The sequence below is a fragment of the Hevea brasiliensis genome, chromosome 5 (genome assembly GCF_030052815.1).
Source record: "Hevea brasiliensis isolate MT/VB/25A 57/8 chromosome 5, ASM3005281v1, whole genome shotgun sequence".
Taxonomy (NCBI): Eukaryota; Viridiplantae; Streptophyta; class Magnoliopsida; order Malpighiales; family Euphorbiaceae; genus Hevea; species Hevea brasiliensis.
This window is the reverse complement of record NC_079497.1, coordinates 70,732,137-70,747,485: the sequence shown is the minus strand read 5'-3', so window position 1 is coordinate 70,747,485 and position 15,349 is coordinate 70,732,137. Positions and strand designations below refer to the sequence as shown.

Sequence of the window (15,349 nt, the reverse complement as noted above, 5' to 3'; positions counted from 1 at the left end):
TATGTAAACGGAAAAGTGGAAATGCCTTTTATTAATAAAAATATGTACAAGATACATACTAAATGATATGCTCTAGGGCATACTACTAACAAAGAAGAGCTTTAACAAGCTTGGAATTGACTCCACTAAAGGTTAGTGACCAAACTCTTCCTTCCTCTTTAAATTCATGTTGAGGGAGTGGAATTGAGTGCAAATTTACAAGAAAATGGAATAAACATCATATGTATACCTTCCCCAAATTTTCGACAGCCTTGGACTTGGTAGAGTTTTGAAGATTTCTTTGAATTAAAATGATACCATAGCTGCCCTTAACACTATTCTCTTGATTAGGATAATGAAGTATAAGTAAATGCATAATTTGAAATGGATAAGTTAGGGTTTGGGCACAAATTTGAGACTTTCTTCATGTATTGGTGAAAGAAAGTTTTGATGGTCAATTGGTGACCATTTGGTTATGTGTGATTAAGAGATGAAGTAATTTGTTCCATGGGAATTGAAGTTAGGTATGCTGCCATTGGTGACCTATAGGACTGGGTATGGGTCCAGCAGGTTTGGGTAGCTATAACTTGGATTGTGTAGGTTCAATTGGTACAAGGCTAATTGGACATAAAATTAGACACATAATGGCACAATTTTGGTGAAGGAACTCTGTCCAGAAACTAAACATAGGATGCCCTATAAATTGACCAAATCCAAGTGACTTACATTCTGCCTGGGCAAAATAACCAAATAAACAGTATTCATTCATTTGGTCATAACTCAATGTAGAAAAGTCCAATTAACCTGAATTTTTACCAGTAGAAAGTTGAGACATATCCCTACAATTTTTATGAAGAAAACAAACTCAAATTTTGACTATAACATGTCCAAAAACTAACCTGAAGTCAGTATACAAAAACTGCAGAATTGATTCTACCCAGAATTTCTGGAAAAATTGCAATCCGGCCAGTTATAGTATTTAGGCCATAACTGTAACACCCTCCCGGTAACTACTCCGTACATCCTGCTGTTCTGGTGACCAGTGTCGGTCCGGACAGCTAGAATGTCCGGAAAAATATTTAAACTAAAGTGAGGGACCATAATTAACTCAAATATTAATAAGAAAAATTTGGTAAAAATTTTAGAAATAAAATACAACCAAGTTAAACGAGCCAGTGCCCTAGCGATGGGTAACCAGAGGGAAGTTGCGGTTCTCGCAACGAGGAGCCCTAGACCCGGGGGAAAAATTCATAAAATAATTTTTGGGACTCCAGAGAAGGGTCATTTAGGTTCCTATGGCATTAGAATGCCAAGAAAATATTTAGAAAAATTTTTCAATCGGTACAGACAATTTTGACCCGTTAAGCCAAACGGAGGGCATTTTGGTCATTTCGCCTTCAGAGGTGATTTTTGGCCGACTTGTCCAGTTGAGTAAATAATTAATATGACATAAAATATGAATAAACATTACTAGAAATTAAATTGAAAATGAGTAGTGATGAAAAGAAAAGAAAAATGAAATAAAATGCCAAATATGACATATTATGATGTCATTTAAAAAGCTTTCTCCAATCATAATAAAACAACCAATTAATTAAGTAATAAAAGGGACAAAATAAAGACCAAAGGAAACAAAAACACAGCAGCCATTTTTCCCATTCCAGCCGCACCATAGCAAGGAAGAAACCCTCCCTTTTTCTTTTTTCATTCAAGCTTAAGAAACTCTCAAACTTTACCTCAAAACCCTAAGTCACTTTCACTAAAATTCATCCTAGCACCTTGCATAACCTTTTGGCAGCCAAGAAAAGGAAAGGAAGTGAAGTTTTGAGCTTGGGAAAAATCTGCCTACAAGAGGTTAGTGCATATATGTATTTAAAACTCATTAATTCCATGATTGAGACTTGTAATAGATGAGAAATTGTGAAATAAATGAAACAAATTCATGTGTATGTCCACCATAGAATTCGGCAGCCCTAATGAAGGAATGGTTTTGATTGTTTTGTTGGACTTAGAGTGGACTAGAAATGATGTTTAAGATATATATCTACATGGATAATAAATTGGTATGCTAACTAAGGCATCTTGTAGAAAACATAATGTGAAGCTAGGGTTTTGGGGAGTGAAAATTGACTTGGCTTATGAAATTGTTAGAGAACATTTTAATGGTCAATTAGTGACCATTTTAGGTAAGTTGACCATAATATGGACTGAAAAATAGCATGGCAAAGTGAATGACTATGCTGCCTAGGGACAGCAGCAATGGTGACTGAGATTCCAGTCCAATTAGACAGCCATAACTTTGGCTGTGTTGGTCCAATTGGTGTTTGGCCAATTGGACATGAAACTAGGCTTATAATGGCACATTTTTGCTGAAGAAACCATGCCCAAAAGACCAAAGCAAGAGGACCAAAAGTTGGCCCCAATCCTGATACCCTGCAACAGCACCTGCAGAAATGACCAAATGAACAGTAACTGTTCATTTGGCCATAACTTACTGTAGATATGGTCAATTGACCTGAAATGTTTAGAGCAACAAGTTAAGACATAGACAAACAACTTTCATGAAGAAACCTACCCCAAATTATGGCCAGAACCTATTCAAATATGCAATCACAGTCACTGTTCATGGTACTATAGATTTGGTAATTCTGCAGTTTTGGAAATCCGGCCAGCTGTGGTTTTTGGGCCATATATGGAGCTACAAAACTCTAAATGGTTCAAAAAAGGAAATTCAACTAGACAAAATAAGGAACAACTTTCATGTTTACCATTTCCTCAAATTCCCATTGCAACAGTGCTCAATAAAACAGTAAAGTCAGGCTTCAAAATCTGAAAATTCTGCTTCCCTTGGTTTAAACTTTGAAATGGTATAAATGCTTAATGCCAACAAGTTTCGAATGCCAAATGTGGTATGTTGGGAGTGCCAAAGTCAATGTACATATTTTCTATCCAAAAGTCAACATTTTTGTTGACCAATGAGGTGAATAATGAGACCAAAATAATTGAAATTCATAAATTGAAGAATTTAAAAGTTTCAAATGCCCTAGTATACCTAACATGATTGGTTTGGATAGTTTGGCATGCCAATAGGGTTCAGTTAGCAGTACTGCACATGGCAAGATGCCGTTCTGTGATTTTATGGCTTTTAGCCATTCCGACCTTGTATTGAGATTTGGCCTTGTGCCTGATGTATTCTGACTTGTTAGTTACATTTGCACACCGGGAGCTGCATATGTGACCGATGGTGTGACGGCCCGAGGTACTAGATACCCAGTGCCAGTTTACCCGTTATCCAGTCCAGTCGTCTAGTGTAGGTTACTTGGGGCAACCAAATGAATAAAAGTGGACAAAGTAAATGATATACAAATACCAAACAAATATAACATGTACATTCACTACATATTTATTTTCTTGCTATTTCCTTTATTTTATTATTGCACCACTAAGCATTATTGCTTAGCGCGTTGCTTTTGCCACGCGTAGGTTCTGGAGATACAGATCGTGAGCCCAGTAGACTGTAGACTGGGTGAGTCCATCCTGCAGTTCTGCACAGTGTCCGTGTCACCTCAACTTCTGCAGTGCATTGGTAGGACACTAGGTGTCATTTTGATATTTTGTAGCTAATTTTTATTTCCTCATATGTATTTGAACTTATGTAATGTATTTTAATGTTCATGTAAATAATGAAAGTTATGGTTATGAATGCAAAATTTGAGCATTTATTTATTGTTGTATATGAGTATTATGAGAAATGGATGTTTGAGAAATGAAAAGGTTGTTGAGAACCGAAATTGAAAATTGTTGAGATTTTGGATATTGGAGTTTGAGATGATTGAATACAAATATTGGAAGTGTTTTTCACAGGTTCCGAAGAACTGTTTTCTCCATTTTTAGCCGGTACTCTGCCGGATTTTCTTTAAAATTTTCGGAACCTCAAATAAATTATAATTTCAATAAATGACTTAAATGAACTATATTTCATAAACTATATTCAAAACTATGACAAAAAAATTAATTAAGGAAAAATAGAGTGTGCCAGTACACCGTGTGACATATCTTACCCGGATATACTGTAGACGGGTAAGGGCTGTCACAATAACCTGAGCTATAAAACTCCAAATGGAGTGATTCAAAAAAAGAAATGTAACTAGACACAATAAGGAACAACTTTTATGAAGAACATTTAGCCAAATTCTCACTGTAGAATGGCCTAATAGAATAGTGAACTCTAGCACCCAAAACTGAAATTTCTTATTTATTCACAATTGGTTAGAAGTATGGATTAGCAACTAATGCCAACACTTTTGGGAACCAAAATATGGTAAATTTATGTGATTAGGACTTATGCAGCTATTATGCATTGAAAAGTCAATAATTTGACCTAAGTAGTAAAATGAATAGTAACCTCACATGTAAAGCATGAAAATTCAATCAATAACTTGGTATTGTGCCCTAGTATACCTAGTAAGATTGGTTTGGATAGGTTGGCATGCCAATAGGGTTCTGTTAGCAGTATTGCATATGATTTTATGCCATTCTGTGTTTTATGGCCTTACGTGCCATTCTGTGATATAATAGCCTTTGGCTATTTTGATTGAGTTTACTATACTTGGGTTTTATTCCTAATAATTATTACAGTTTATTAGTTGTTCTGATGCATACCGGGAACACAATGTGACCGATGGTGTGATGGCCTGAGGTATTTGGTACCCAGTGCCAGTTTACTCATTTATCCAGTCCAGTCGATTAGTATAGGTTACTCGGGCAATCAAAATAAATCTTACTAAATTTTAATCAAATAATACTACATTAATTGCCAGAAACTTAATCTACAAAAATATTAGCATACATTCTGCACGTCCATTTTATTTTAGCTATTTTATTTTATATTAGCACCACTAAGCAGAATTCTTAGCGCGTCACTTTTGCCACGCGCAGGTACTAGAGACATAACTGGAGAGTCCAGCAGACCTCAAACCAGGTGATTAGTCAAATTTGCGCAGAGTCCAGATTCACCTCATATCTACAATGCACTTGGTAGGATATTAAGATTTTGGATGGTATTTTGTACTTTGCATTTTATACTAAAGGAATTAACATGCTAATTAATCATTATTTAAGTCGAAGTAGTAAATATATAATTTAAACAATTAATATCAATATTTATTTTTATAATTTATGCTTATATATTTATTATGATCTCATCAAAATGATATCTATTTGAAATAAAGAATAATAATTTTTTTTATTATTTTAATTGCATTTATTCAATAAAAGTATATAATTCCTAGTTATAATGATAAAATTAATTATAGATATAATGATAGTCAATTAACTTAACTTTTAACTTCAGTACTATTAATACATATTACCATAAACTTTGTATAATACCAACATATATCCTTTTCTATTTTTCTTTTTTTATTATCATTATACTTTTCATATTATTAGTATCTTTTTTAGAATAATATTAAAAATGATAATAAAGCTGACGTTTAAATATTTTTTTAAAATATTAAGAGGATATAAGAAATTTTTAATATTTAAAACAATGAAAATGATGATATGATTTAATAAATCTCAAATTATTTTGTCTTTAATATTTAGTTTTATTTTACTATTATTTTTATAAAAAAATTTATCCTTGGTTTTATAATATTATGAAATCCTAACTAAATAATTGTGAAAAGAAAAGTTTGGTCTACATTAAAATTAATAAAAATAAAAGATAAGTAACTAACAAAAATTTAAAATATTATTTTATTTTTTATATTAAAATTAAAAATTATTTATATATTACGTATATATTAAAATTATTAATGGCTACATGCAAAGCATTGGCAATTCCCTAGAAAAGTGAGTATATGCTGTCTTGTGCCACTCTCTATGAATAATAAGTGCTTAGTTCTTTTTTATGGTGACTATTTAATTCTCTTTATATTTTTCTCTTAAATATTATTATTGTTGTCATTAGTATCTTAATTTTTATTATTTAAATGATTTTTTTAATAATTTATTATCAAAATTCAAGACTTTTTATGATTAAATGTGTTATCTAAAATTTGTGGTATTGCTTTTTAAAAAAAAAAATTTGTTTATGCACAAATATAATATGTTGATTTATATTTTATTTTTAATTAATGAAATTTATATATTTTTTTAAAATTTAATTATTGTAATTTACTTCGTATTGATTAAATAATAAATATATACTTTATATTATTGTTACCATTTTAAACATACCTTGACTTTTAGAGGGAATTTTACATCATTATTACAACTTTATCTTCTTAAATATTCTTTATTAAACCTATTTACATGTAATTAATATACATAATATTACTTAAATAATATCATATTATTTTACACAAATATTATTTAATTACTTATTTAGCTCTAAAAAATTTTATAATCAGTTTTAAATATATAAATAAGAAAATAATAAAATATGTTAATTGATAGTACTATATTTTTTTTGTTTTGTTTTTTTATTTATATATTTTTTATAATTATTTGAAATATTAATATAAATTTTATGCTAATATTTATTTTTGTTAATATTTTATATAATTTTTATAATTTATATAATATGAAATTTATATTTGCTTATTATAATTGATTAATATTAATAAAAGAAGTCGATAAAAAATAATTTATAAGATATTTAAACCGATTAATAAAACCTGTTTCCTTCAAACGCATTGCAGCAAAGTAAGAAATGCGGATTGTACAATCTCTGCATTAATCAAATTTTATTTTATAATAATGTTGGTAATCAAAATCCAAACTTTCTTTTAAAATACCATCTAATTAATAACTCAAAAACAATTAATGCCATCTAATTAATAAATCAACAGCAATTGATTATCTCGTAATATCATAATTCAGAAAGTCAAGAATTGAATAAAATATTTTAGAAAAAAATGTGACTATTATAAACTCAATTTTCAAGCAAAACAGAACCAACATAAAAGAGCAAACAGATTCAGTTTAATTCTTTTCCGGACCTTGTCTTCAAGGCAAGATGAAGGTTCAGGAGTCCTTTAGTTGCCAATGGCAACTTCAACCAAGTCCAAATCAGCAGTCTATGATTCTCGGATTAGATGGATTATATTAATTCAACTTGACCACAATCAAAGATAAGATACCCATAAACTAGATACATTCTTAATTATGTGACCCAATTTGAACATATCATAGCACTAAACATTGAAATAAAAAGATTGATCAAGTTACAGCAAATAAATCCTTATCTTGGGGCTTCGCATGACTATTTCTCTACAATATATTTGGAAAGCACAAAAAAGATTCACAATTTTTCCATTTTAATGACACAAGACAAATGATCAATAGAACATATACCCATTCTTCTCAATAATAGGACCTCTAAAGTAACAAGAAAATACAATGTTACTAAGATTAGGGGTGTGCAAACGGTCGGTTCGGTTCGGAACCGAACCGAGCCGATAAAACCGAAAATCGAAAATAAAAAATTTTAAAAACCGAACCGAACCAATTGATAAGAGAAAACCGAACCAAATCGAACCGATAAATATCGGTTCGGTTCGGTTTAAAACCGATCAAACCGAAATTTATAAAATTTCATATTTTTAACATTAAATCTAAATAATAAAAACATAAAAACAAAAAAAATTAGAAATCAAAACTCAAAAATCTTAAGGTTCGGTTCGGTTTTCTTTGATTTCGGTTCGATTCTTTTTTATTTCCTATATATATTAATAATTTCGGTTCGGTTCGGTTTTTTTGATTTTTTTATGAAAATAACCGAACCGAACCGATTAATCCGAAATTATTAAAATTATAAACCGAACCGAACCGATTAAATTTTAAAACCGAACCGATTGAACCGAATTAATCGATTCGGTTCGGTTTTTCGGTTTAAACCGAAAACTGCACACCCCTAACTAAGATAGCATAAAGCCTGCATCTGCTGCACAAAGAAACATATTCAGACATGTTCCATTACTATCACATTATGCTCTCCAGTGAATTTAATCACAGTGCGCTAGCTGGTCTAAAGAATTAACCTAATCACCAAAAAGAGATCCATGCTTGCATCTTCATAACATTATATAGTCAGGACAGTTGCACAAAGACTCTCCAAGCATGTTCAATAATCAACCATTATAAAAAAAAAAAAATTGTACAAGTAAATTTCACATACCCAACAAAAGTGCTGTTGAAATACAATGGGGTGACATAAAATTCACCACTTAAATGCTACATTTTTTTGGCAAAACAATGATTCACTAATAGCATTACTCAAATACTATACAATATCATGCAAAGATGCACAAACAAAATGAGAAATTATTGTATGCACCCGTGCAATGTGCTACCCCCTCACAAGCAGATGGGTCCCACAAGAACAAATATGCAAAAGACCAAGTATAAGATTGCTTTCTGCCAATCTTTGCACTTCTATCAATTCGGTCATCTCAAATTTTTGGTGGGGACAAAAAGGAGCTGAAAGGAAAATTCATTGAGCCTCATGGAATTCCTTATGTGAACCAAAGACCAAAGGAGGATTGGGTTTCCGACACTTAGAAAGCTTTAACATGGCTTTGTTAGCTAGGCAAGGTTGGCGTATCTTGTCACATCCTACCACCTTGCTAGCCAAACTTCTCAAGAGTAGATAATTTCCTTCCACCTCCTTTTTACAGGCAAAAGAGGGTAGTAGACCGTCTTGGGGTTGGAGGAGTATTATATGGGGGAGATAAGTTTTGAAAAGAGGTGTCAGATGGCATGTAGGAAATGGCCAATCCACCCATTGTAAGTCTGATAGGTAGATTCCCAACAGCTTCTCAATGCCACCTCAAATCAAGGCGGATCATGATCCGAACATTTGCTTGGTATCTCAACTCATAGATCCTTCTACTAACTATTGGAATCTCAATTTAATTAAACAAAATTTTGAGGAAGAAAAGGTTTAGAATATCCTATCAATTCCAGTTGGAATTCGCAGGCAGGAGGATCGTTTAATATGTCACTTTGACAAGAGAGGATCTTATTCAGTCAATTTTGGTTATTATATTGCTAAACAGATCTATAATTCTTGCAGGGATGGGAATACAGTGGGACCAGGGCCATCTTACCAATTGCGAATTGAACCTAATTGGAAGACCATGTGGAAGATTCCTCTTCCCAATAAACTCTCTATTTTTATGTGATCCATGCTTCAAGATAAGCTGCGTTTTGGAGATTTCCTCTAATCAACATTTCAAATAACTCAACAATGGATACAAATACAATCCCGCACGCCCTCAAGAGGATTAAGCATTCCACAGTTAACTATGTGTCGTCTCATTCATTCCTCGTGCTTCTTTGATGGTGCATAAAATTTCTAAGAGTCTTACTGGAGGAAGTTATACAGCATGTCTCTTAACTTTTTTTATAATTATTAAAAAGATAGAAAAGCTCTAAAATCAAGAATAGCTCTTCCATGTGTACTAAATAAAACCAAATTATTCGCCAAATTTCCAACTGGATGAGCACATATAGTTAGACAAAAACAGAAACCATATTCGATGAGATTAACAAGACACCGATTCATACTTCCTTGCCCCATTAATTCATAATTCAAGGTGCTTTCTGATGCAGGACAGCCTACAAGTCTTAGAATTAACATTGAAATTTGAGGCTTTGTGGGCTAAAATGAACAAGAATTTAGGCAGAGAATTTACGGTTTGTGAAAGGATGGAACAGAGGAGAAGATTTGTGGCTGTGAACAGTAAAAATAAAAGGGTTAGAAAGTTATAGGTTTGGGAAGTAAAATTATTAGGAGAAGCAGGGTTTTGGGGTTGTTTGCAAGACTGAATTAGGCAAAGTTAACAGATTAGTTTAGGCTTCACATCTAAAATTCCTCAGGCATCACACCTAAGGTTCCATAGGCATCACAACTTGGAATGAATTGCATCAAACAACTCAGCATAATTACTAGAATTCGTATTTATCAAAACTTTTCAAACAACGTTACAAACACGGCTATTTATAGACTCAAAAAGTAATCCTTCACCTTTAAAGATTTGGACTCTAAAAGTAATTAATCAGACCCCCACCAAAGAGGTCAAAGCTAAAGATCAGTATTCAGTAGTCCAAATGCTAGCGTTCACATCAAAGAAACCATACTTGCAGGGAAAAGAAAATTAACACCAAAAAGCTTAAAAGAATCTCCATGTCAAAGATCATCTCCATCCAATGTAATGTAATGTGGAAAAGAAAATGAACACAAAAAGCTTAACAGAATGCCCATGTCAAAGATTATCTCCATCCAATGTCATGTTAAGTGAAACACATGATCTAGAAAGGGTTACTATTGAAATAACAAGGATTTATAGGACCTCAAGCATTTACATGTGAGATAACACCTCCATTCTGGAGAACAAGTTTGAGTTTGACAATTAGGACATCAAGACCTTCCCAAGGATTAGAAACCAGCACAAAGACCAAGACTTTATAGTATGAGCTGGCTTCCTTTATAATACTTTTGATGATGCTTCTGGTGTGCTATCATATACCCAAAGTTTAATTGTTTAGGTGAAGGATGTATAAGTCTGACAAACACACAAAAATGCGTAAAGAGCTAATATGCAGAATGTTTCACCCCCTAAGACATTCAAATCCCACTAATAACAGAATGGAGATTCAGTCCAAAGCAAGGCCACTCACTTTGCTTGCCCATGCATCCAACATATGTCCATGGTATGAGCACCATTTACTGATGCATGCCCCTTTTTTAGGTCAATAACGTATACAAAATGAAAAATGTTTCAGAAGTCCTAGTCCAGTCTAAGGAAAAAATAAGTTTCTTCCAATGTGGTAAACAAAACTATTTATATCGAGGCTATGTAGTATAGTTTCTAGGTAGAAAACTAGAAATATTCATACCATGTTTGTTTATGCTACACCCTTTTCTTCTAGATTGATAGCACGCATATGATTAACACTCATCCAGAAACGTCAAAAGAGTCTTACAGGGTCCAGACTGATGAAAGAAGTTTCTTCATATGCAGTAGACAGAACTATCAATTATACACCTATTTATACAAAATTATTTATATTATGCCTATGTAGTATAGTTTCTAGAATTCTAGGCAGAAGTATCCATACCATGCTTATTTATACCATACCCCCTTTCTTCTAGATTGATAGCATGCACACAATTAACACTCATCCAAAAATGTCAAAGGAGTCAGACAGGGTCCAGATTGATGAAAGAATTTTCTTCCAATGAAGTAGACAGAACTATCAATGCTATACCTATTTACACGAATAAAAAAGACAGTGAAAATGAATCATTTAGTAGCATATATCATCATGAAAAACAAAAGAATGAAAAACAGATACTATGGCCCTTATTGAGTATACACACTATACTACATCAACATAGCTGATTGCCTATGAACTTAGTATTTAATAATATTTAAGAATATTTATAGAGTTTCATTAGGTTTATATTCAGCAATTTAGGAATTTTGCGTTGATTTGGGATTCTTAATTAGTTTTTGAATATTTATCTTCCTAGACTGCATCACTTAGCAAGTGTTCTATAATATATCTGCATTCAGCCAATGTATGTATAACAGTTATATGATACAGAAGACATGATCCTGGAGTTGAAAGTGATAACAAATACAAGAAAGTGATACAAGAATATGATTTGTTACCGTTTCACTCCACAATTATAGCAACACGTTTGAAATGCAAAGGCCTCATATGAGGCCACGTGCAGCTTGCAAACCAGTATATTGCCATATGCAGATACAGGAAGGGCCCTTCGTCGAACATTTATCACCGACAATAAAAAAACAAAGAAGAGGGTCCCATGAATCGTCAATTGCATATTCTGAATGTTAATTTCAAAGGACAAGTGCCAAAAAGAGAAACAAAAATATATAATTATCCGAATTCATAGAACAATTTTGCATGGAAACACAAGATACATCCATTACACAAATTAAAATCTTACCATCAAAGCATTAGGAAAGGGGACTATCACATGGAAATGATTTCCCAGCAAACTAGTCAGTTAACTGGTATTTAACTACAAGATGTCAAGATATTCATTTCTACAGCATTGATCTTAAGGAAATTAAAGAATGAAAAGAAAAACAAAACAAGCAACACTAATGAAGATTGATATTAAAGGAAAATTCAAAACTGAACTAAGCACTTACAAAGCAAGGCAAAAAGGAAATATGGAAGAAACGGTAATTAGCATCAAAGGTCCCAACATTTCTTCACACAACCACAAGGTTTGCTACAATGGCAACAGATTTTTCTTCAAGCTTTGTCCTTACAGAAACTTCAAGTATTTAAAAAGTACCTATTTGGCAGATAGGCGGGATATACAAAATAAGAACGAAACGCCAAACAGGCTTCCAAAGCCAGAAGATGATGAGTCCTTCAACCGCGAAGACATCCGCACTTCAAAAGCATCATTCATAGAGCAAATTCAATCATTGTTTCCCTTCAGCCCACCAATATTGCGTTACTGCTCCCCATCGTCTATGTTTCCAGCAAGCATATCTCTACTCTTTTTGTCGTGGACAAGATCCAAGAAAAAATCTGTCAAAACAGACTCATAATTTGGCATCTTGGCATAACCAGGAAAATAGTTTATATCAATGACAAGATACCTATTGCCATCTTTAGCATCCCTCATCACATCAAAGTTGAACAAATTAAGCCTGGTTTCCTGCCTCATCGCCCTGGCTATCTCCTCCAAAAATCCCAATGGCGGCATTTCCACTTTCTCGAGATCGACTGCATCACCAAAGCACTCATTCTTCACCGCCACAGTCAAATTCGATATTTGAGAAAATGATAAAGAACCCTTCAATGTAGCTAATTTCTCCTGCGATATATCAGGAAGCGACTTCCTCTTTACACATTGCACGTAGTCACCAGCAACATAAACTTTGAAAATCACCCCACCATGATTTACAAAGTCCTGCAAGATAATAGGCGTATCTAGCCTCTTCAACCCTTCACTGTCAAAAATTTGATACATTTTGTGCGATTTTGCACTCCCATCAGCCACCAAAGGTTTCGCTAGTAAAGGAAACCCTAGCTCCCCAACTACAATATTTCCCTTCAAATTCCCCGAGTCCAAAACGACTACCTGTTTAGGTACCTCCAAGACTTGGCTTCTCTTGGAAATCTTTAACCGACCGACTACTTCGAGCATAGAAATCCGGTTGTGCAGCCTCTCGATGGAATCAGGAGAATCAACAATGGGAACATTAGGGTTTTCCAAAGAGAAACGCTCCAGTTGCAGCTTCCAATCTGAACCATACAGCTTGTGGATGACACAGTCGAATGGCCCTTGTTCAATTAGGGATTTCGAAGGATCGATAGCGACCAGATCGATGCTATGGCGACTCGCGAGGCTAATGAGGGATGGCTGGATAAAGCTCTGCACTTTCTTGGGCGCCAGTGCGTAGCCTATGCGGTGCTGTTTCGCCTGGGTTGACATGGCTGCTGCTTGGAAGGCAAGAAACCGGAGAGAAACCGTTCCTCTGAGAGAAAAGAGAAAGAAAAACTGAAAGAGAACAATTTGAGACTCTCAGAGAAGGAATAGAAAATTTATAGAACAGTGAGAGAGTGAAGAGAGGTTTTACAGTTACGAATACAATAGAAAGAGACACACAGGAGGTTGGATTTTTGTTCCTGTAGGTGAAGAGTGAGTGAGCGCGTGGGAATTCTCAGGAACGATGATATGGGGATTCGGGACGCAAGAGGCTTTTGTGGGTTTAAAAATTTGAACGGCGGCGATTCCAGGGATAAAGGTGAGAGAGATTAGAAGGAAACTCGCGTTGATTCTGTGATGGAATGCATGGTTATTAATTCTTTCGATTATGTTATATCGTGTTTTAATTATATATAATTTTAAAAAATTTTATATTAATTAATTATAAATTTTAAAATATTATGAGATTTTTTTTAAAATTAACATATTATATAAAATTAAGGTACTTTTTAATTAATAGAGGTATAAAATATATTCATGTAATTATTGTCAATTTCATATTGAAACTATAAAAAATGTATAAATGCTATCACTTTAAATTTTAATAATATATATGCTCTATGAGTATAATTTTATTTTTGTTTAATTATTATATGTATTTTATATATCAAAAACAAATGTTAAAACTTATTTAGGACATAATAATTTATTACTTATATTTAAACTTTTTTAAAAATATATATAAATATTTTCTCACATATAATATATATGATATAATTTATGAACACACAAACATCTATACTTAAGATTTTTTTACTCTAAATTAAATAATAATAAATATTAAATAAAAATAATTTTATAAGCGTTATAAATATAAAAAAACTTATTAATAATTTTTTCATATTTCATAAAAACACTAAATATATAAAAAAATAATTTTTTTCTTTATTTTCATGATAAAAATGGCAAAAAGATATTTTATAATTATATTTAAAATTTAATATATCTTATAATAATATATATCATATAAGGCATGATGAAAACAAATAGGATCTCACTTTTCCTATCTTTATGATAAAAGTCTTCTGCTAAACGAAAAATTGATTGCGTTTTACTTAGAATAATATACAACACTATAAATTATAATTCTAATTCAACAAATACTTTTAAAGCCTATTCAAGGAAAATTTTTATGTGTACATTTTCCATCCAGATAAAAATATTCTCCCTATATGCAACGAATCAATTTTAGAATGATTTATTTTTATAATAAATTTTTAATTATAATAATAATGATTCGGTTTTTCATGAAAAAGCAATAATGATTTAGTCTTTGCATTTTTAAAATTAATTTATTTTTATTTGTTTGTTGATATAATGTTTTTACATTAATAATTTTTATTTCAATGGGCCTAGTGTAAGACACCTTTAGGATCGTGTGGCACTTGACTTGAACTCTTTTAAGATAAGTCAGCCAAAAGAACCTTATGATAATTTATCTAACAAGATGAATATATTAGCATAGGCTTGGCAAGCCATTTGGGAAAACATCATAAGCATTGTATATGAGCAAGCATCTCAAGCATAATAAATAACGAGGCACAAATATATCATGAATGAGCCACTTCTTTTATTTATATAGCATAATAGATACAATTAGATTGATAGTCTTTACATCACTTGTAGACAAGGAGGAAACCTATAAGGAGTAATGGGACAAAGACTCACTATGCTACTAGTTAGTTACACATGTTACTCTACAGTAGCCAATTAGTCACTCCCCTTTAAAGAGCATCAGGGATACAATGGGTTGTGGTAGGAGGAGACATCGCTGTACTTAAGCCATCACACCCATAGAATTACATAAATGAAAATAAA

General features: G+C 32.5%; 1 protein-coding gene across 2 annotated transcripts; it reads right to left on the bottom strand.

The window, feature by feature from the left end:
- Positions 1 to 12,105: 12,105 nt before the first annotated feature.
- Positions 12,106 to 13,840, bottom strand: LOC110661899 (inositol-tetrakisphosphate 1-kinase 1). Of its 2 annotated transcripts, XM_021820727.2 has the most exons (2): positions 12,639 to 13,840; positions 12,106 to 12,567 (listed from the first exon to the last, which is right to left on the bottom strand). In XM_021820727.2, the coding sequence occupies exons 1-2, from the start codon at positions 13,475 to 13,477 to the stop codon at positions 12,531 to 12,533; spliced, it is 876 nt and encodes a 291-aa protein (XP_021676419.2). In that variant the 5' UTR covers positions 13,478 to 13,840; the 3' UTR covers positions 12,106 to 12,530. The 2 variants fall into 2 exon arrangements, with proteins under 2 accessions (XP_021676419.2, XP_021676418.2); XM_021820726.2 differs by having other exon boundaries at positions 12,106 to 13,840.
- Between the last annotated feature and the right edge of the window lie 1,509 nt (positions 13,841 to 15,349).